This window comes from Crocodylus siamensis, chromosome 2 (genome assembly GCF_052110815.1).
Source record: "Crocodylus siamensis isolate JL-2025a chromosome 2, ASM5211081v1, whole genome shotgun sequence".
Taxonomy (NCBI): Eukaryota; Metazoa; Chordata; order Crocodylia; family Crocodylidae; genus Crocodylus; species Crocodylus siamensis.
Genome location: NC_143396.1, coordinates 88,770,709 through 88,794,636, shown reverse-complemented (window position 1 = coordinate 88,794,636; position 23,928 = coordinate 88,770,709). Strand labels below are relative to the sequence as shown.

The following is a 23,928-nucleotide window of genomic DNA, read 5'->3' as shown; positions in this document are numbered from 1 at the left end:
CCAGAATGACATTCTCCCGTCCCCGTTCCTTTTGGCCAGAACAGCTCTGCATTACCTACCTGGAGAAGCTGGGCTGGAACAGATCTGCGCCACTCAGCTGGAGATGTCGTATGCTGGGACACCCCAGGCAAGTTAAGTTCACTCTTCTTTTCCCCCACCCTCTAGCTCTCCTGCACAGGGGAGTTTTGCATTGGGCAAACTCATTAGTTACCTCTGTGCTGCTGTCTCACCCTTTTAGCAAGTGTTAAAATGTGGCAGGATATAGGCAACTTACTGATTATTTATAATGAATGTATGGTTTTTGAAGCAATGCTTACCTTGCTGGATTCAGAATTAACCTTTGCTTCTCTTCTCTCCTAGAATGAAATCACTGGCACTTGCAATCAGCTCCTCTTTCAAATAGCAGTTTGGAGCCATGAATATGCACAAGTCAAACCATATGTGCAGTAGGAGCACTTGCAGCTTGGGATGCTTCCACTTCTCTATTACTGACTCCTGCTGTTCTTATACTTCTGTATATTAGGAGCTTGATCTTAGAGATCTTATTTTCATTTGCTTAAAGCATGCAAAATGCTACTTTTGTATTTGAGGGATCTAGGCGGCAGCGATGTTGGCCTAAGCACAGAAGGCAGGCAAAGTCTTTGGGTAGATGCAATATCTTTTATTAGACCAACTAAATAGTTACAAATAACAACTTTTTTTGCAACTATTACCACTGCCCAAAGACTTCTGTATTTGGGCAGTGAGGGACAGAGTACTGGCTAAAATTTTTCTAAGTCAAGAAAAATTCTACCATGAATACACTACAGTTCTGTAAGTTCTGTCATTTCTACAGTTAACAACCTAATATTAGCAGTCTGTGTAATAAACTGGAGCTGGAAATAACTTTTACAATAAAAAAATGTTTTTTTTCCTTTAAGATATTAAAATATTTCTTAAAGTTTTAAATAATTTTGATCACATAAAGCACTTTTAAAAAATAACTAGAGCTACTTAGTGCCAGTGAAATACAGCTACTTAATCCAAGCTAATGGTGTTATGTACAACAGAGAAGTACAATATTTATATATGGTAAAATCTTTTATTTATAGAAGTGAACAATTAAAATTGAGGGAAGAACAACTCTTATGAAAACTTGGAGGAAAGTACACTTATAATACACAAATAAGTACATACAGGAATGTGTGTATAATTTATAAAGGGACTTATATGACCACATTCAAAATATAGTGCACACATTACACCCTGTGGAAAGGAAAAGAATTTTCCACATCCATAAATACAAGAGTACATTCCACGTGTTGTGCAGACGTGACTTTCCACATGTATTTTGAAAACTTGAGATAGTTTAGAATTTAGCCTTTGGTTCATCTGCTATGGTGGCAACAGACTACTTTTTTTTTTTTTAAAGATAACATATATGTTGCCATGCCCTTCAGTCTAACAGGTTTCAATACTTTATTTTTTTCTGCTTCCTTTTGTACATAGAGATCAGGCAAGTTATGTCATTCAAACATTAAAAAATAAAATTGAAAAAAATAAAAGCTCTAATTATGCAATGAAATGAAAACTAGTATTGCTAATGCTTCAGCATGAAGAATTAGCAACATGGGAAGAATGGCACACCCAGGCACAGGTCAGGGTTGAAAAAAGACATTTAAAATAAATGGCTAAGCAAAAAAAGAAAGAAAGAAAGAAAAGATTGTTGCATCTTATTATTAGGGTCCACTATATTTCTGATCTAGAAGAATACAAAGCAGCTGAGAAATCCCTGATGCTGTCCTTCAAGAGGTCAACTCCAGGAGCTGCCAGAAAATGTCTCCTCTTCAATCTTGATTGTCACAACAAAGAACATGGTTCTTATAAAATCAGATGTCTGTCAATTGAAGGCATTTAAAAACATTAGCAATTCTCAATTGCATCTACAAATGAATTGGAAACCTGTAAAGAAACTGCTGCTGTATTGGGGACCCTGCAAATCTTTGGCTTTCGGGCAAGCTAACATGAACTTCCTTGAGATTCCTACCTATAGTTGATTCCCAGTTCACTTTTACACATGTTCCAGAAGTGGAGGAGTAGTGGCACTTTAATTAGAGGGGTTCCCAGAGCCAATATAATTAAAGTGCTGCAGTGTCTCATGTATCAGTGTCCCCATGCTTCAAAATGGTGGCAGGGGCACTTGAACTAAAGTTTGTTTGAATTAAAGTACTGTATCAAACAAGCTTTAGTTCAAATGCCCCCACCACCATTTTGAAGCATGAGGACGCTGATACATGAGATTCTGGAGTGCTGACTGGAGTGCAGTAATGGACCGTCTGAAACTTGCTGTCTCTACTGAAAACTCATTCAATGAACTGCTTGCCTCCAAAGGGAATCTCCACCTGCCTCTGGATGATACTTGTGAATAAGCTACATGAGATCTAAGTAGCTATATAGCTTTCAGTAACTCATATGTGTGATCAAAGGCTACCATGCCACTGTTTTCTCTAAGGGATTTCTCTGATATTGCTCTACTCTGTACCCTATTCCAAATCTACTCCTTGTAACGAGTAAAGTTCTCCTCTGTACTTACCATGGGAGACTTGTTGGGAGAGGGACTAGATTATGCCTTGGGATCCCCTTGGTTTGGCTGACTAAGGGAGACTACTATTTGTGCTTCAGACTGAGGGAAGCACAGCAAGTTCTTGCAGTGGGTCAAGTACCCCTCAGAACTACTAGGACCGTGTTTCCCAGGGAGCACAGGGGCAAATCAGTCCAGACCTGGGGTGGTGTCTGCGTTACCCCCAGGCTTGCAGGTGTGCTCCAGGAAGGGTCGGCAGCCAGATGTGAGGCATCCCCAGGGAGGCACTTGGAGCCTAGAAGGTGGTTGGGCTCAGTGAGGTGGGTGGCTCAGTGCAGGAGCAACCCCTACTGCCCCACCACAGTACATGTGTAGGATTTTCGTTCTAAAGTCACTTAGGGCCTAACTTTAAAGATATGCAGTTATCTAAATATAAAAGAAGCTATGCAGTGGGATTTTCAAGAGCATTTTACTCTTGTGGCATTTTTGAAAATCCCAATAGATGCCTACGCACAGATTTAGGTGCCAAAATACCTTTGAATTCTAGCTTTTGTGTAATTTTGAAAATGTTACTTTTGCCATCTCGCTCTTCACTGTTAATACATTAATATGGAAAACCATTCACACAAACATCACTATGGATGCACTACAGGGTTAAAGGAAATTCCCTTGGTGAGGAGAGAAGGCTTACTCAGACAGTGACTTGCTAAAGTTCCTGTCTGGGGTCTAAAAGACAAGACTTTTTCCCTGAGCTAAGGGGCTGAACAGCTTCATTGAACAAGAAAAAAAAAGGCAAATTTTGAGCACAGAGGTGGTTTTAGGGTATTGATTGAAGGATGGAAAGGAATATAAGATGCAAGCTTGTTTTATATTTTTAGTAAAGGGAAGTTGTATTGAGGCAATAGTCAAAACATCAAGCTTCTGTCTGTTTTGTTTGATTTATACTGAAATACTCCGATCTGAGGGGTGTCAGATTTTTAACTCTGAGATTTTGCCAGAATCACAGGGGAGACAGGGAGGGGAAGTATCCCTGTCATCAACCACACTGGTAGGAGAAAAGGTCAAATCAACTACTGTTTTGGAGGATACAAGGTAAGAGGTCCAGCAGAGAATGTTTTCACAAGGGACTTTCAAAGATATTGAACAACTGCCCAATGTGATGATCAAGCTAATGGGAATGGGCAGCACAGTAACAGCAAAAGTATTATGAGAAACATTAAGCTGTTTACTGATTTTAGGTGGAGGAGACCAAACTGAAGGAGAAGCTTGTAAACCTGAGTCTATAAAATAATCATTCAGAGAAACCAGGAAGATTATTAAAAGAGGTAAAATCATTGTATCTGCAAACAATAAAAAAGAGAGACCAATGGTGTTATACTTGTTCTCTAGTGGTTGATGAATCTAGGACAAGTTTAAGCTGCAAGTGACTGAATGCCACATATTATATTGTCCTCCATTAATTGTAGAAGGTGCTTAAGAGAGGACATGATAGCAGCCTTTAAATACTTTAAGGGCTGCCATAAAGACGAGGGAAAGCACCTTTTCTGTCTTGCTGCAGAGAGGAGGATGCAGACTAAAGTTGGAGTTGGAGCAAAGTAGGATTAGATTAGATATCCAGAAAAACACTTCTTCACTGTTAGGATAGTGAAGCAGTGGAATAGACTGGCTAGGATGGTTGTGGACTCTTCTTCACTGGAAGTGTTCAAGAAGAGGTTGGATAGCCACTGGTTGAGGATTATCTAGGCATAGCTATGTCTGTGTTCTATCAAGGGTATTTCCCATGCTTCTGGGCTTTTCTGGATGCCCTATCCCCTCTTTCTGCTATGTGTCAGATTGTTTTTAATCCTCCCTTGCAAGCCTTGCAAGTTGGCTACAGTCAAAGCTGGGGATTTTGACTGGGGTGTACCAATGCTCCTGCTGGAACCAAAGTTGGAGGTTCCTGCCTAAAGGGTTTTGCCCCTCCACTCAGGGTAAGACCAATTGCCATATTTGGGGTCAGGAAGGAATTTTACCCCATGGTCAGATTGGTATGGACTCTAGGTTTTTTTGGATAGTTTAGATGGGAATGATCCTGCCTCAGGAAGTGGGGTAGACTAGATGACCTTTGGAGGTCTCTTGCAGCCTTACTTCTTTATGAGTCTATGACTACAGTTTGAGGAATTTAAATAGCCAAAGAAAATGGAACCTATACCCATTATGTGAAGTAATGGTTCTCATGCCTTTTGCAGTTGTGCATCTCTTTAAAAGTTTTCTTAAATATAGCCTTGTACCCTTGTGATTCAGCATTATGGATAATAAAAGGTCGCCTGTCCAACAACCTAGAACAAGGTCACTGCAACCATGTGGTAGATGCTCCTGCCCTACTGTACCATGCCTGCACCAACTTTTCCTGCAAACTGTACTACATAGCCCCCCACTCCTGTGCATCCCCTTTATATGTGCCCTTGAACTCCTGGATGTGAGCTCCTTTGGCCCCATTGCCCATGTCTCACTGTCTCAAGGGGCAGGGGCAGCAAGAAGATGGAAGAGAGAGGGGGACCCTTGAGACTCTAGTGGTAGCAGCAGTGGCAGCAGCTGGAATGGTGTGGGGAGTGGCATCTGACTAGGAAACTGGATGCTACAAATTAACCCCTTTGCTATTTCAAACAGCTCAATCAGCCTTTGCCATTACCTGGGATGGATCAGTGGTGGCAAGGGCTGATGAGACAGAAATTCTCCCTTTGTACCAGGTGGCTTGTGGGCAGCAAAGGTGACCAGGTTGCAGAGGCTGATTATTCCTTGCTGCTGCAGGTATCTTGCAGGTTACTCCATTACCATTGACACCCAATGGTAAGGGTGATGAGACTCCTCATTATCTGTTTCCATGTGGAAGTGATAGTTCCACCATCACCCCCTGGCTAGAATATTTGGACTGCTTGTATACTTAATAGCACTACAAACAATGCATCTAAGATCCCAACATTTCTTAAACTGGGGTAAAGTGAGTCTGTGACCGATAAACATTGATTGCTCCTCTTTGTTCACCCACATACTGACTCTTGAATCACAGATCTCTTCCCTTCTTTCTAGTACAAAGGAACAGGATCATGATCTATTTAGCTTTTAGGCATAGTAGGGGCAGGAACCATCTTTTACTGTCCATTTGTCTAGCAGTGGGCATGTGTACACAAAACATTTACTGAACAGTAGACTACTTAGCTGTCATGCATCTGCACATGAGCCCCTATTAGGTTGGAGCAGATTAATTAACTCAGCAGCAGGATAGTACTTGTATTTACTATGCAGCAACACATGTATAGATGCTGATCCAGAAGTAAATTGCTCCCAATCATTATAGTCAAAAGGGAGCCACATTCCTGCCTGTTACCATAACATAACTCAGCAGCTGGCAGCAGGAGCCTCATGGCACATGCAACCCCTCTGTTGCCCGATGGAGCCACCCTAAGCATAGGTCTGACACCTCCATGTTCCCATCCAGCCCAGGGCAGACCCTAGAGCCCCCAGCCAGCCTAGGGCTGGCACCCAAGCAGCTGTGGCCAGAACCTGGAATTCCCCTTGGCTGCTGCAGGGGGGTACAGTGCACGACAGGAGCACAATTCTCCTTTCCAGCTCAATTTGCTCCTGACCTGGGTGCATATATAGACACTGTTCTCAGGACTAGTTTACTGCAGAGCAATTTCCTCCACAGTTTATTCATGCATATTGATTGCCTGTGTAGATGCACCCAATTAATCAATTATGTTGGCCTGATCCTGATTAGGACATCTGGGTACCAGTGTACGACAAGTAACTGTGATCATATTTAGTTTCATGACTATATGAAGAACTAGCAAATGTAGTAGCAATATATTAAGAACACAAGCTGTCAATAACTATATTTTTGATGCTGCTGCAGGCTGATCACATCTTATAAATAGTTGCCATGAGCTCCAGAAAAGTAAAGGCCCATAACATCCACAGAACTATGCCTATTGCCTCTCCACGTGTTTCTCAGAAAATTGGCTTATTTTTACTGTAAACCTTCTACTATTATCCACAGCAAAAACTTCCAAATATGTCTACAATGTTTTGAAGTGGCCTACATAAGCTATAGATAAGATAACTATTATTAGTAGTATTATTGGCATCCTTTCATTTGCAAGAGACAGTGGACATTGCAACCTATGACATAGATGGTTTTTGGTGTCTCATGTGACTGAATAGTCGAATCCGAGATTTGCATGATCTGTGACAGTGGTTGCAAATGTCTGTGTCACAGTTGGGTGGTTCAGGAGCTGCTTGCTTCCTACGGATTCTTTTCTCTTGAAGCTGTTGGAGCCAATTCCTGTCATGGACTTTAATGCCCTGGTGACAATGATGACACTACTTGTTCCAGTCACTTGCCAAGGTTTCCCATTGGCCAGGATCAAGTCCAAATGCCTTCCTATCTTACTTGCATGTATCTTTATAGCAAGGCTTGGGGCATTCTGTTGTTCTTGTTCCCTCCAACAGTTCCCCAAATATCATGTCCTTGGGTATACGTCCATCTTCCACCAATCTGTTCAGAAGGCCTAGCCAGACCAGCCATCTCTATCTGAGTAGGGCTGTCATGTTTGGTGTATTTGCCCTTTGAAGAACCTCTGTGTTGGTAACTTTATCTTGCCATTTGATATGTGAGTATGTGGCATAAGCAGCACAGGTGGAAACTGTTTATCCTTTTCTCTTGAAGTACATAAGTTGTCTATGTTTCCCCATCACACATGAGTGCTGAGTATGCAAGCTTTCTGGCTAGCATTTTGAGCTTGATGGTAAGTTTTGAGTTGTCTCATGCTCTTTTAGTTAGTCTGATGAAGGTGGTGGCAGCCTCTCCAATGCAAACATTATGTTCTTCCTCCACTGAGAGGTTGGTGGTCACTGTAAAACCTAAGTAGCTGAACTTTTGGACTATTTCTAGCTGGTTCTCATTAAGGGTGATTGATGGATCTTGTGGAACTCCCTGTCCTAGTACAACTGGTTCTTTTATACTGATAGTGAGAGCAAATGCCTGACAAGCTGTTGAAAGGTGATCTATGAGTTCTTGTAGTAGGTCTTTGTCATGGTCTGTAAGGGGAGCATCATTAGTGAATAGAAGCTCCTTGATAAGAACCTTTCTAATTTGAGTCTTCGCCTTAAGTCATGACAGGCTAAAAATTTTCCCGTCCAATCTTGTGTAAAGGTACACTCCACCTTTCTATATCTTTAAATGTGCAGTTCAGGAATACCAAGAAGAAGATCCAAAGAGTGTAGGGGCAAAAACACATCCTTGCTTTTGGAATTCAACAACACATATCCTGAAAAACACAAAAACAAAGCCTAGCAGTTTCATTTCAATGAACAAAACATAGGCTTTTCACCTACTGGTGCCAATTTTCAATCTTTGCCTGCATAACACATTGCTATATACTAGTGCAGATCCCTTTGCAATTAAGATTGGAGGTCTCTAAAAGTGAAGGAGAAAAACTACTGTTTTATGATTTCTGATTCAAGCTAAATATATGGATCATAATAGACAAAAACAATGTACTTATGAGACAGTAAAATAAAAGTTTTAGATGATACAGAGTATTGGAAATATTTTTTAATAGTAGATCTGGATTGTGGATTTAGGTATAAAAGTCATCTAGCTTGTTATGAGAAAATTGTATTTTTTTAAAAAGCTACCTAACTATAACATTTCATTTTTGATTGCAAAATCTTTAGAAATAAAGAAAAATAAAATATCATTTAAGAATTTACACAGGTGTTTTTTCCCCCTTATAGCATGGCAAGAAGAATATTGGGTGATCCTGTTTCAAAATGTGCAGCAGGAATATTTTCCAGTTATGTAATAAACAGCTTTGCTAAATAGAGCCAACCAATATAAGGAATGACTTAACCTTAGTGACTGGCAGTGTATCAAAATCAAATAATAATAAAACAGCACTGTACACCTTAATATCTTTCTTTTCCACTAGCACACACTGCTTCCTGTATTCATCGGTAGTGTATCTTAAGAAAGCCTAATCAGGATTAAGCACTACATCAGCATATGAAATCAAGCTAGTATTGCCTCAGAATTTAATTAACACTTTTCCCTTTCTGCATCCCCACATTAGTTTCTCTTTCCTTACAATATTTTTAACCTTGTCCTGCACATATGTTCCTTTTTTGTTCTTTAATTCCTTTAACTCAAAAACTGGTATTATTTCTAACTCTTCCTGTCTGTATCTTTTCCTTAATCTCTCTCCTGCAGTGACCTAGTCACTGAGCTGAAGGCTCTGTTCTTTCTGAGCTGCAGCTGGGAGCTATTGCTGCTGTGATGTTCTTTCTACGGCTTCCATGTAACAGCTGTAGCTGAAAGCAGAATTGATTTCTGTCCCTGTGCTGATCAAATAAATGGCACAAAATGCAGGAAAGGAGAGAGGCTGAGACATGGTTTCAGAAAACAGTACTGTGTGAATTGCACACAGTGGCACCCTTGCACATTACAAAAAAAAGCATCAGAAAATAACTACGTTTCAGGTTGTTAATCCAAGCTAAAAGACAATCCCGCATTTGACAAACCCCTCAGGAGTACTGGAAACCTAAACTAGTCACTTACCAGTTATTGCATATGCTGTATTTATATTTAACCTTGCATTGTATTCAAACCTTTTCTAAGGCCTAATTATTTCTGTGATGGATGTCCATGACCTCTGACTTCATAACATTAAAAAGAACAAAAAAAATCCCTAATCTTACTGTGACATCCCAGTGCATCCTGACTTCTCCCTGAGCCTGATTCTCCACTGCTTTGTGCATTGTATCATTTTGTTTCTATTAGAGCATAGTGGCTGCAAAATACTGCCATCCAAACTAACTTATATTAATAAAAGATTCCTGGTGTGGCTTTGAAAATGTAAAATGTCACTCACACTTATCACTTGCATAGAGTATATAAACATTATTTATTATTTGTTTGTTAAAACAATCTTCAGATCCTGAACATCTCAGTAGTACTGAGGGTAGCATTTTCTCAGAAAATTATGTACCACTACTGTCACAAACAACATAATTACACCTAGAATAATTAATGCTTTTCATTGATGTCTGTGACTTTTTCATTTTATTGGAGTTGTATGAAAAGGGAGGAAACTGCTAAATGTATTTAATACTATACTACATATAAATATTTTTCTGGTTCCTTCTTAAAACATCATTGTCAGTACAAAATGGATGCGCATGTTCTTATGTGCCTTATTTTTCTAATTTCTCTATAAAATGAGTAATGATTATTTCTACTGTGGATTTCAGTTTACCTTCAGTATTTAATCTACTCATACCAGCTCCCCTCAGGCCCTCCACCACTTATACCAAGTCTCTTTCTTCAAATCAGTCAAAGACTTTTCTGAATGCAAAGATACTTAAAACAGTGTAGAATAAATACAGCAGATAAGATATAAGCTATTCAACACATTAACATATAGCGATCAGGCAATATTAAGATCATGACACCAAAATCTGCCCTTGCTGCTATACATTTTCAAAGCTTGGCCGAGGTATAAATATTTGATTAAAACAATTCTAGTTTGCACACACTCACTAGAGACCATACGTAGTCTCACAGGATGCTTTTTGTACTGGGCATGCTTCTGTTCTTCTCAACTTCTGTGCGCCAACCAGATGGCAAACAAGCTCTCTCTCCAGAGTGACACAGCATATTCCATCTCAACGTTGGGAGGATGGAGTAGGATTTTCCAAGTGACTGCTCTTCCTGGCTGTTGTGGATAGTTGTGCTGCCAAGAGAACTGAGAGCAAGGATGCTCTCTCTCCTGTGTTCTCAGTACACTTTAATGACATTAAGCAGCCTGGACAAAGCAGCCTGTCTCAAATTTGGAGAGGATGGACAGCCTACAGGCATGGACTAGGAGGGATACTCAGATTAAAGAAAGCTTGAAGGCGAGGAAGACTGGGACAGGCTAGTCAACATGAAAAGAAGAGGGTGCGATGGAAGTGGGGAAATAAAGTGTTGGGAAGGTGGGAAGGGTAAGAAGGAGGGTAAATTGGGATGAAGAGCGTGGGGATGAAAAGAGATTGGGAAGGAAGATGGGTAAGAAGAGGGGAAAGAGAGGTTAAGTGGGTGAAAATTGGGACTGAGGCAAGGAGTGGAGAGGGAAAATGGGGAAAAAAGAAGGTGGGGTGAAGTGCCAAGGCTAGGAGGGAACAAAGGAAGAAATATTTGTGACCACGAGGATGAACACAAGATTATTACTACTTTACAAGTCTGGAATGAAACACGAGATTTCTGAGTCTCATCATACCTCTATTCTCAGCCTAAGTCTGTTTGTTTAACAGATGAGCAAAAGAGAACACACATGATCGATACCTCACAAACCTCAAAGGGGCCTTCACTCAACAAGGAGTTACAGAGAGATAGATCCTGCAGAGAGATAGGTCACACTTTTGAAAAAGACACCCAGATACCACATGAAAAATTGCTGCAGCACAAAAAGAAAATCTCCACAAATGGCGCATCATTAGTTATGCCATACCATTCAGCCCTGGAACCTATATGGAAAAACCTCAAACAGTTGCAATCCACACTAAAAGAAGGTCCAATTCTTCATGAGATCTTCCCAGAACCAACCATACTAGCCTTTAAACAGGCACTAAACCTGACCAAACTCATCACTAGAAGTAAACTTCCAAAATGTACCTAATAGATCCAGACCATACCGGGACAAGGAATTTAAAACCTGACACATATCTCCACTACTCCCACAATAACTATACCCCACAACAGAAACATCAGCATTTATGGATCTTACACCTGCACCTCCATAAATGTAATACATCCTATCCAGTGCACTAAATGACCTGATGAACAATATGTAGGAGAAACCAAACAACAACTGTGTATGAGAATGAATGCACACTGAAAATTTATCAAAGACATATATATCCAATTACCTGTGGGTGCACACTTCTCACAAGACAACCACTCTTTCTCCAGTCTCTCAGTTCTAATCCTCAAAGGAAATTTACAAAACACCTTTTGTAGACAAGCATACAAACCTCACTTCATAAATCTACTGGATACAAAAAATCACAGACTAAATATAGACATTGGATTTATGGCACATTGTATCCTGTTTGCCATCCAATAACCCCAGGTAACTTCTATACATTTTACCAGTTGTATTTGATCACCAGGTCAACACTCCTCGATTTCCCCGCCTCCACCTACCTGTCTTACACCTATTGTCTCCCATGGCTTCTGATTCTCATTGCCACACATTTGCATTTTCACAGATCTGAATTTGGCATATTGGTTTCTATTTCACGTAGGAGAACACAAAACAACAGCAGACTCTCCCAGTGCCTGAAGAAGGGTGTTTGTGCCTGAAAGCTTGCAAAGAACAATTTTTCCAACTATTAAGTTGGTCTAATAAAAGATATGACATTTACCCAAAGAACCTTGTCTGTACACAAAGACTCAAAAGTTAAGAAATGTGTGAATTGAAGTTACTTATGAACACAGTAGATTTCGCTCATTAACATTTGCTGTGTAAAAAGCTTATATTTTTCAAACATTTTCATCCAGGCAAAAACAGTATTGGCATTGTTTCCTTTCTTATTTTGGTATATTTAATGCATACAAGGTACTAACACATAAGTGCACATAGCCTTTTTTTTCTCCCAAAATTAGCATTGTTACTTTATTTGGTGATTCATTACAATCTGTATATCCAACAGTCAAAAAATAAACTAAGCATAATGTTAAAGCATTTTACAAGCAAAATACTTTACTGCTTTTTTTCCGATTGACATAGAGTTTGATATGTGTACTGTCTAAAGGATATACTGTACATAAAAACCAAAACATAGTTCTTTGAACTGGACTGAAGAGAGTTAAATCTTGGGAGTCACCTAATTTTAATTGAACAAACTCTCAGTGAAAAACCATATACTTGGAGCTTTTAACATGGCTGCCTTTCCACGAACATACTGTATCATGAAGGCAATAAGCAACTGAACTTCTCTTCTCATGATGTTGTAGATCTTCCTTATCAAAGAAATTAAGTGACCAAAGAAGCTGGAATGGGTTTAACTTAGCCTGATATATATATGTATATATATGTACATACATATATGTGTATATGTATGTATATATTTTATAAAAAGGTCAGAATATAGAGATCAATTTTGAAAGCTACTGAGGAAACCATTTATAGTAATGTTTGATTCCAACATTTTCCATCTCATGTAACTAACAAGCTTAAAGTTTAATCCCCACTGATCATCTTTCCATTTGTCATTTCTCTGTTTCAATGTGCAAACCCAGATTTGTTTCACTGTCTAACAACATACAATGTAGAAATAGATGCTCCTTTGCCATAGTAACCACATCTCTGATCCTCCAACTGTATATCTCTGGCTTTAACATCTTACAAAACTAAAAAATAGTTGATCTAGGTTGTAATAAAAAAGAATATTAAATACCTTTGGTAAAAATAGATATATTTAACAAGTTTAGAAAAGCAAATATACTGTCAAAAAGAGAGTATAAAAATGTACACAATTAAAAAATACAAACAAAAAATTGTAGGCCATAGTAGTGAGAATAAAGGCACTGTTCTTTTTTAGTGTTCTCCTTATTAGCTCACACTTACTGTCCAGTCAGCTTTTTTTAAAAGGCAGGAGTTTTAAGAGTATGGAAAAATCCAGTCTTTTCTAGTATTAGACAAATTAAGTTTAATTCAGAACAAGGCAATTTATTTTAAACCATGTTGGTAAGACACAGAACACTCTGATTTAGAGCACATGGGAGTAGTTGAGTACAGAAAGAAAGATTCCAGATGTTGTCAACCATAAGGCAGGTGTAACTAAAGCTGTAGAAGTAAGACAGCCATCAGGGTCAAGTCTTCATGATGTGAGAATTCTAATTTTTATACTCCTAAATATAAAATCCATGTAATGTCAAGACAACTGAAAGAGACAATATATATATCTTTTAAATCCCTCATGATGCCTTTCTCCCATCCTTTGACTGGGCCTCCAGTCAGAGCTGTTATACAACATATAATCCCAGTTTGAATTTTCCTCTTTTTAGACCTCACTGTAAATCCTGAAGATGGAAGATTCCCAAAGCATACAACTGAGATTATAAAGGAGATAATGCACAAGCCCCATAACAGAATTAGCCATTGATTGAATGTGCTTTGGAAGAAACAAGCACATTTAGTCACATTTATCCTTCGGTATTCCCTTTACACACACAGTCACACTCCTCATGGTGTTCCAGGGGTACATCTGTCAATGATTTATGCAATCCCTTTATGCCGCTTCTGGGCTTCAGTTGAAGAACCTGAAAGAGGACAATACAAGCCAATCCTTTAAATAAATCATTAAATGGTTTTGAGTCTGATATACAGTGCACTAGTAGTAGTAAATTGGAAGACAGGAAAACCACCAAAAAAAAACCTCAGTCACTCCACAGCTGAGTTTCCTCATTTATTCCACTCATTAGTATTTTGTTTTGGTTTGGGGTTTTTTTTGGCTTTACTTCAAGTCCACTACAAACTTTCTTAAGACATTGTATGCAGGCATTTACCTTGGTCAAAACAACCTTGTTTGTAGTTGGGATTTCTTGGATTTTTTTTTTTTTTTGGAGCACCAAATATATTACCTGACTTGACAGTAAATTATGGTTCTGGTTAAAATAGCTTTGGCTTTCAATGTTCAATTATGTACAATTTATAAGAACATGTTTTCAATTTTTTAAAAAATCTTAGATGGTTTACTGACACTTGTGAAGTTGCACAGTGTCAGGGGATTATATAACCTATACATCTATTTGCTAACAGAACAGTACAGATGCTTCACCTTTTGATAGCTGGAAATTAGCCAATATCACTATGTTACATATACCACTTCCTTTACTGTTAGTAAGTCAGTATTAGGCATATCTATTCGTTGTGCTTGATTGTAAAATCACATCATATTTTATTGTAAAAAATATGAAGGGCACATTGGGTCACAGAACCCATTCCTGTGGGTATACTCACAGATATTAAACTGATATATTTAGGTTATAAATAATGTCAGACACTGGAAAGACTTTCCAGGCATTAGAGGTTGGGAGGAATATTATCAATAAATAAATAAATACCGCCCCCCTCCGCCCCACCAAAATAAGCAAAGAAATAAAAGTCCCTTCCTCCTCTCCTCATCCTTCCCCAGTCTTCATCTCCTCCTCTCCACCCTGCAAGTTGTGAAATTTCAGACTGGTCATCTGACCTGTTGAGTTGAGCCTGAACAATCATCATTCTCATTTACTCTTATTATGAGAAACTGAATAGCACATCCTGTTTTGCTCAGGTTAAATAAATAATTCAAACATAAGTTTCTGCAGTCTATAATACCACATATGTATCAAGTCCCTTTTCTGACACAAGAATATCACCCCAGAATCAGTTGAACATGTATTTTTGAAAGTCAGAAGCATTTACCACATATACTCGCATATCCCATGCTCCCTCCCCACCCTGCCCCAAAATGTAACTCTCCAAAATCACGATGCATGTCTTCAGTGAGGAAACAGATGTCTGTGCTGGAATGGAGGTATAGGGATGCTGGAATGGCTGCCGCGGTTGTGCTGGACTCCATTTCAGCAGCAGTGTGAGAGAGTTAAACCTCTAAATATGGAGCTCCAGGAAGAGGGTAAGTGATGCCGAGGAGTGGACTCCACTCCTCTATGGCCAGTATGCAGCCATAGTGAGCCCATGTTGTGGCAAGATTCTGGAAAAATCTTTTTTTCTTCATACTGTCTTTACAAATCAAAGTGCAAGTTTTATTTTGGGGCATGAGATAAGAGTAAATGTGGTGAATTTTCTTCAGAACCCATAAATAGGGTTACACATGACTATATGGACTCTCTTTATTTACTCTTGGTGCAAGGGAGAGCTTTTTCCAGATGATTCAATGTAGAGTCACACTAGCAATGCTCCAGGAACTGCATTCTGTTGAGTGTTAATGTTAACTGTTAACATTGACATTAAAGATTGGTCATTCAGTGCAGTGGTCAGGAAACATTTTTTTGTAGTTGCAGCCCAGAATGACACCATTAAGGTCCAAAGTTGGCTACCGGTAGGGCTCATAGATCTGGCCCATGGGCTGTAAGTTGCTGACCCCTGTTTTAATGAGTTTGTTTTTTTTCTTGTCTCAAATGTAAAAAAACACGTAATGAAGAACATACCTCATGGTATTTTTTGGTGACTTTTGTTGGGATGCATTGGCAGTCATTGCAATTATGCTGACAGCAAGCACAGTTTCCACCACAACGTTTAACCAGTAGACACAGTGGCCAAAAGATGGTGTCAGTTCGCTTTAGCTCCTCCCTTAGCGACACTGAGAAATTGCGAGGAGTGCAGCTGTACAGTCGTACTTCCTCCTTTAGAAGGTTCAGGTCTACCACTGAATAGCAAATAAACAGAAATAATTTTATATTTTGTCTATCAAACTCCATCAAGTAAATACAGGAGAATTCCTGTGTGTTTAAGACATTCATTTTATGTGAACCTTTCCTTAAGACGATTCCAACCAAGCCCCTCTACAATCACTGAAGTCAGCATGATACAGTTCCAATACATGTCAGCGGTGGCAAGATGTCTGTATCTCTTGCATAGAACCCATACCATATCAGTGCTATGAAGCTCATTTCAATATGGGTTCCTTCTATGCTGCTACAGAGGACATATGCAGATTCATAAATTATTTCTGACCTAGGGAGAAGGATGGTGCAAAAGAAGCCATGTGTACTGCACCAACCTTACTTGTCTCAGAGTGGCCACATTCCCACCCTGTTGCTTAGGTGTGGGTAGCAAAGAAGGACTCCTTCCCTCCCCAGCTCTAATGGATACCTCCTATGTCAAATTCCAGTATCCAGACAGGGTTTTTCCCATAAACTGAACTGCAGTGCTCTGAAACAGACTTGGAGGAATTGTTATTCTAGTGCATCAGGAATTAAGAATTGGCAAAACCCACTCTCCCAAAAACCCTTGTCATGTGGTTAAGAATTTTGCATACCTTAAAGTAATTCTTTTGAGTTTGCACTACTTGTTCAAAACACACAAATTTTTCTCTATAATTTACATTAATGCTGAATTCAATTTAAAAGGAAAACAAAACATTTTTTCTAGCCAAAGGGAAGACTATGCTATGGACCAGTAATGGACTGTACAGTAAATTTGAATAAAAATAATTATGTACAGTACATTTGAATAAAAATAATTATATTCTTTGTCCCTTTGCTGTTCTGTCAGTTTTTACATGTCAACCTGCTAGCACTCAAATCTATTTTCAGCTGTTTTTGAATCTCTGCTTCTCTTCCTCTGGCACCTTCGGGTATGCGTACATTGCATCCCCAGTGCTCTCAGCGCTTACACTAAAGAGCATGGCTCCACCACTTGCTCCCCTTACACATGCCAAGTCTAGGAATGCAGCAATGAAGACACTCCAGGGATGCCACTGCCACTACCCGTCAAACACACTGGAGACAAATCTCAAAACCTGAGGCTGCTGTACTTCCAGGTTTGGTGTGACAGTAGATGTGGGTGCATGCTCTTTGGCAGCTGTTTAAGTGTAAATATACCCTTAGCTGCTAAGGTAGAGCTAAAAAATATTCTTGTTTGAATCAGACTTTTCAACCTGTTAAAGTGTGACTCTGGGGTTTAGTTGGGTAAATTAGGTAAAAGAGGGCAATCCATCTCCACCAAACACAGACCTTTACCATGTCCCTCTAAATCAATGGTTCTCAGCCTTTTTAGACCACGAACCAGAAGTGACCATGGACCAGCATACTGTAGTCTGGAACTGACGGGCATACTGCGGACCGGCAGCCAACCCTTTTTTATACTCAGTATACTAAGTATAAAAAAGGGTTGGCTTCCGGTCTGCATTATGCCGGTCACTTCTGGATTTCCAGTCCAGCAGACCAACCCTCCTACAGACCAGCAGCCAACGCTTTGCGGCCCAATACCACGCGTCAACCTAGGGGTTGGGAACCTCTGCTCTAAATAGTTTTCACTGTATCATAATACCATGCCAAAGGCTGAGGAGCTTATCAAAATTCCAGAAATAGAGAAGTACACTTCTGGTTCCTCTAATTTCACGGACAAGAAATAATGGGCCTTGAAAGGGAAAAATGCCATTCTTGAATAAATTGGGACTGGTTTAGGGGAACAATGAAAATGTTTTTATTAGCATAGCTGTGATGAAAAGCTCTGCAATTTGGCTTCTGGCAGAAAAGCAGGCTATTACAACCTGTGATATTTGAATTGGCCCCCAAAGAGTAAAAGGAATGTCCAGTTCATAGTGGTGTCTCCTATTTTTTCACTGGTTGGTTACCAGCATTGTATTTTCCTCTTTGTAAAACCCTATGCCAACCTGGCTGTTGGGAATACTGAAATAAAAATCTCAAACAAACTCACATTGACCTTTAGAACTAACCCTTTTCAAAGAACCTTGGACAGAAACCTGGTAAAAAGCAGCCCACAAAAAAAAAAAAAAAGACTACACTATAAATAAAATCCACTTTAACAGCTGGTATTCACATAAAAATCCCTAACAAGCATGTCTAATGACCCAGAAAGAAAAAAAAAAAAGGAAGAAAATAACCACAGAGTAAGATTGTTTTTTCTAATTAAACACCTAACAAATAAAATGAAAGAAACATAGAGGAAAAATGCATGCATTGATTACCTGCTGCTTTTAGCCCTGTCTCACCCAGAGGGCACTTGAACCTAGGGAAACTACTTTAGCTACCAGGTGTCTATGGTGGATCAGATGAGTCCCTAGGAAGTCAGGAGTGCAAGAATGATGGGGCCAAAAGTAAATCATGAAGCAAGAGGCACACTGGTCCGTAGCTTAATGGATATTACATTTGCCTGACAGTGGAAGTCTTCTAGGGTTCTGATCTATGCTCCCAAGACTGTTTATGTGCTTTACATTAGACCACCATTGCTTATAAAACAGAAATGGGCCTACAAAGAAAGCAAGAAGGAACATGCCTCTGAAGCCTAGTGGCAAGAGCACTCTTCTCTGCTAGCAGAGTTCAGTCATTTTACAGAGGAGACTTCACCCACAAGTGATCATAAGAAAGTAGGGCTGGAAGGAACCTCACAAAGTCATATAATTCAGTTCCTTGCTCAAGGCAGGATTATTGCTGAATAGGCCACCCTAGCTAAGGGCCTTATTACACATTACACTGTAAGCCACACAAATGTTGATTGGCTTGGTGCTGGCTTGCAGCCACACCTTCAATTTGGGTGGCACATCTGTGGGGAGTGTCCACACCTTAATAGAACAGAAACTGGATTATGCTGATGAAGATATAATCCTGCCCTGGAGTGGCTTAATTTTGAGCCGCATAATAAGCGCTTTAAACCAAATAAAGGTGTTAACTTGCGGACAATCTAGGGGTTAAGAGCTCTAGGAGCCACCCAAAATTAATGTGCAACAAGGCTCTAAGTATCTGACTCACCTGCTCTTGAAAATGTTGAAGGATGGAGGTTCTACAAATGCTTTATGTAGCCTGGTCCAATGTTCAACCACTCTCATAATCACAAAGTTTCTCCAGTCTTCTACCTAAATTTCCTTTACTGATGCCTGAAGCCATTGCTTCTGTCCTTTATGGCCATAAAGGACTCTAAGCAACTCATCTCTAGTCCCTCTGTAATTGCCCTTCAGGTATTTGAAGACTGTTACCAAATCCTCCCTCAATCTTCTCTTCTCCAGACTAAATTGATTGTGTTGAAAATTAAAATACACCCTGATTTCTTTCTTCTACTGCTTTTAGGTGCTGGGAACAGAGAACTCCTCCGCGGGTAGTGGGGAAACTAACATGCAACAGATCTAGCTCTGCTCACAGTTCTGACAGTAGATTTCTGCTGGAATTGGAGGAAGCAGGTACAGCTAAGAGGCTGTGGACTTCAGGAACATCTGACTTACAGCAAGGGGCTGAAGAGTGCTCAGACTTCCAACCAATTCTCTAGCATGATTTGTGCTCTATCCTGTGAAGCTATGAAAAAAATCTTCTCTAAAATAAGTACTGGTGGCAAAGGTATCACCTACTTCACCCAGCAAGGTCAAATGTAAACCAGAGGAGGTTTTGGTGAGGAATTCAGCGAAGAGAAAGAATTCATTCTGTTTTATAACCCCCTGCATGATGGCAGCAATACCACTATTATTATGCCATTGCAGTCATATAATAGGGAAAAAGTTTACAATAAACATTCAGTTATCATCATTTTGGTCAAAGTTTGGAGAAATAACTGAATTTGAACCCATACCCAAAGCTTGCTGCTCTATTTGTTTTAAGAGTTCTTTAATAATCATTTTTTGCAGTGTTGAAAACTGCATGTACAGTTTCATGCCTTACAATTAACCAAGGGATATCACACTCTCATCCTGAACTGTCTACGCTCACCCTATCTAATTTCTTATGTAATGCACTTCCATTAATAATGGCAGATTTGTTCTGTGCTTATGTAATTGCTGCTTTGAAGTGTATGAATAAAGGTCTTTTTTTTCCTACAGAGTATCTCTTTCTGTCCAAAATGTATTTTAACATATTGTGGGCACAAAGCTAGATGAGAGAATGCATATATTCCCTTAAAAATGTTTACTTAACCACAATAAAAGGTTATGTGGATTTCCCAAGTGAACTAAGCTACAATACCTGTTATAATGTGAAAATTTAAACGCTCTTTCAACTTGACTTCTACTCATTTATCATGTTTGATCCAACAGTCAAAAGTTATTTCTTAGCACTACTTCAGAAAGAATGTAGATTTTTTAAAATAGAAAATTATGAATCAGCATTATGAATGAGCACTATTGAAATAAAGTACAGAAAGAGAAAGAAAAAGAATATTTATATGATGGCTGATCTAAAATAAATTTTATTTAAAAAGTGTTTCTTCATTAGCATATGCACTTCAAATATAATAAATTCCTTTCATCCTCTCTGGTAGGATCCAGATAGTTTCGATTGATATAACTGAGTCAACATGGCAGAAGGTGACTAGTGGTGTCCCTTAGGTTTCAGTATTCAGACCAGTGCTTTTCAACATGTTCATCAATTATTTGGATTCAGGTATTAAAAGTGAACTGACAAAGTTTGCTGATGACATCAAACAATGGGGGAGTGAGGTCACACTCGAGGACAGGCTGACAATACAGGCCAACCTAGACAGGCTTGTGAGGTGGGCAGATCTCAACCAAATGATGTTTAATATGAAGAAATGTAAAGTGCTCCATCGGGGGAGAAAAAATCTGCAACACCCTGACAGGATCAGCAGTGCTGTGCTTGCCAGCACCACAACTGAATGAGACCTGGGTGTTATGATAGACTACAAAATGAACATGAGCCACCAATTGATGCTGTAGCTGGCAGTGGTAATCAGACACTGGCATGCATCTGCCGAGGCATCTTGAGCAGGGTTAAGGCTGTCTTCCTCTCACTCTGTTAGGCCTTGATGAGACCACAGATGGAGTACTGCATCCAATTCTGGGTGCTGCACTTCATAAGAATGTGGACAAGCTTGAGAGAGTCCAAAGGAGGGCCACACACATGATTAGAGGCACAGAAACAAGGTTATATGAGGAGAGTCTGAAATACTTGGGACTGTTCAGCCTGGAGATGTGAAGACTCAGATGGGACTTGGTGGCAGCCTGTAAGTATATTAGGGGCATACATCAGGGCCTGGGGGAGCATCTGTTTGCTAAGGCCCCCCAAAGGAGGACAAGAAACAGTGGGCACAAACTGATAGAAGATCACTTTAAATTGGACATAAGGAAAAACTTCTTTACAAGCTGAGCCCTGAGGGTTTGGAACAGGCTCCCCCCAGGGGTGGTACCGTCACTCACCCTGGTGATCTTCAAAAAGTGTTCTGATGCCCACCTTGCTGTGGTCATCTGACCCCAGCAGCCCTTCCTGCCCAAGTGCGGGGCTGCTGGACCTGGTGATCTGTAAGGCTCCTTCCAGCCACTAACAACTATGAAACTATGAAATTTATATTTTTTTATGGCTGTCACTATTTCATTTTAACAAATTTCCAGAGTGTGGCAGGGCACTATTGATACCTGCCACTTTAAGGGCCTGGAGCTAGCAGCTGGCAGGTGCCTGATGGGGGCAGCCATTTTGGATCCAGGGCTGCCCATATAAACAGGGTTTATGCTAAGTCCTACTGGTCACTTATGGTCCCTTTATGCTATTTGAATGATTTGGGGTCATTTATTGGAATTGCATTGCAATTTTTATTTTTTCATGTACATAATCAAAAGTTCAGGAATACAGGATCGCATTTTGTACTTATCTATATAGAACCATTCTGTTGCATTAAACAGAGTTACTCCAGATTTTAAATTGATTTAACTGAGACTACAATTTAGTCCTAAATCCAAAAACATAAGTTTGGCTTCTAAATTAAAATGAAAAAACAAAAAAACCCCAAACAATGATTGGACCTATTAAAAAAGCTGAAGTATGCAACATATTTCAGTTAACTAATAAACTTTTTAGGGATTTTTCTATATTGTTCCTTAGAATATATTTTTAATTTTAATACAATAGTCTACTTCAACAACAACAACAAAAAGTAGTTTAGGTTTTCTTCATATTTACTGTGCCTAACATTTATACTGAGTAATCTCAATGGGACACATTTTCTGCTGTAGGCTATTATGTTACACACTCAGTAATGCAGTCTGAGGGTGGTCCTTTTTAAGATGAATGTGGCAATACTCTTGATATGTTTATTCAGTGGAAAATCTATTTCAGTGTCTAATTAGAAGTCTTTAAAGATTTACTCTGATAGTTTCTTTGGAAGATCTCAGTCTCGAAGGGAGTTGCTTTTGTCTATATAGATGTTATCCAACACCTGCATTTCAGTTTATGTAAGGTTCCATAAATATACATTGCTTTCGCCCCACTTACTGTATGCTTAAAATGGTAATGCATTTGGCAAATGGTGAAACTCTTTAATTAGGAAAGTGCTAAATGAAATTTGAAAGATAGGCTCATAGCTAAAAGCTTTTAAAGACAAAGTATCTCCTGTCCAGGTCTTGACTTAGCTAGTGTGCACATAGCTGTAGCAAAAAAGGCATGGCTAGAAGGGTAGATTTTTTAGGCTCTGATCCAGGGATCAGCTATCAATAAACTAAATCTGCATTATGAAAAGGTTTCACCTCCTCCCCTTCCTTGCTGATTGAATTATAATCTAGTTTACATTTTCCAATATAGCATTCTATTCACTAATTTCAGTTACACTTACATATATCTTCATTTACATGGTATGTGGTGGCAGAGGAGGGAATATTGTCTGCATGCTTTCAACAAGATTCAGTGCTATTCAACACTGCTGTGTCTACATGTGCTGTAAGGTGCTTTTTCTAATGCACATTAAATTTTGTACCTCCAATGTGAAGAAATGCACATTAGGCTGCTTTAGTGCACAGTAACAAATGCGCACAGTTTTTAAGTGACACTTAATGCACAGTAGCTTATTTTACTGCCCATTAGAGTAATAGCATGATTTTTTACATGATGCTTTAACGCCCTATAAAATAGGCTACTGCACATTAAAGCACATGTGTAGACACACCCAGGGAATCCATAAATGTGAAATAATGGGCAGCATCTGGAGGAGATTTGACTGAAAATGTGCAAATGTCACATGTAAGAACATGTCGTCTTTTGAGTTATTCTACCATCAGATAGCTCAGCCTGTCTTAGCATGTTCATAGACATGGGCATAATTGTTTCATGGGATAGCCTGGAAGAGGAATATTGACATAATCTGCTCTAACTAGCTTCTGATGTCATAAAATTCAGTGCACACTCTGAAGATGTGATCCAGATGGTCATGAACTAACCATGTTAACCAAAAGATAAACTTGCACTATTTGTGCACTGAGAACTATCAATTATGTATGAATATACTAATGCTAGATTGTGCCATTTGGTAAGAATGGACCTGTGCAATCACAGAAGAAAGTTAAGAATCATTAGCCCTCTGCCACAAGTTATACTTAAGATGTGATTAACCAGTTAATCATGTCTTAAATTGTAACCTGGTCACATGTTAAAGCAATTAATGGCATCTTAAAACAAGAACTAAGCGAGAGAGTTCCGCACAACATGTGGAATAACTTTGTGGCTGGTTTCTGTCACACCCTAAATTGAATGTAGGTCCAGATATACCCCTGTGGTTGGAAGCCCTGTCAGCTGATGGGCCTCCCTGCTGTGGGGGTGCACCATGTTTTCCCCTAACTGGAAGCCCTATCAGCTGATCCAGGCTCCCAACTCCAAGGGCACACTATGCACCCCC

At 39.4% G+C, this 23,928-nt stretch overlaps 1 protein-coding gene across 1 annotated transcript in view; it reads right to left on the bottom strand.

The window, feature by feature from the left end:
- Positions 1-409: 409 nt before the first annotated feature.
- PDGFC (platelet derived growth factor C) overlaps positions 410-23,928 on the bottom strand; it is a 225,217-nt gene continuing 201,698 nt past the window's right edge. The window contains exons 5-6 of the mRNA XM_090036308.1: positions 15,795-16,012; positions 410-13,904 (exon numbers count right to left, since the gene is read on the bottom strand). Coding sequence (XP_089892434.1) covers positions 13,788-13,904; positions 15,795-16,012 — 335 coding nt within the window. The 3' untranslated portion in view covers positions 410-13,787. The remainder of the gene's footprint in view (positions 13,905-15,794; positions 16,013-23,928) is intronic.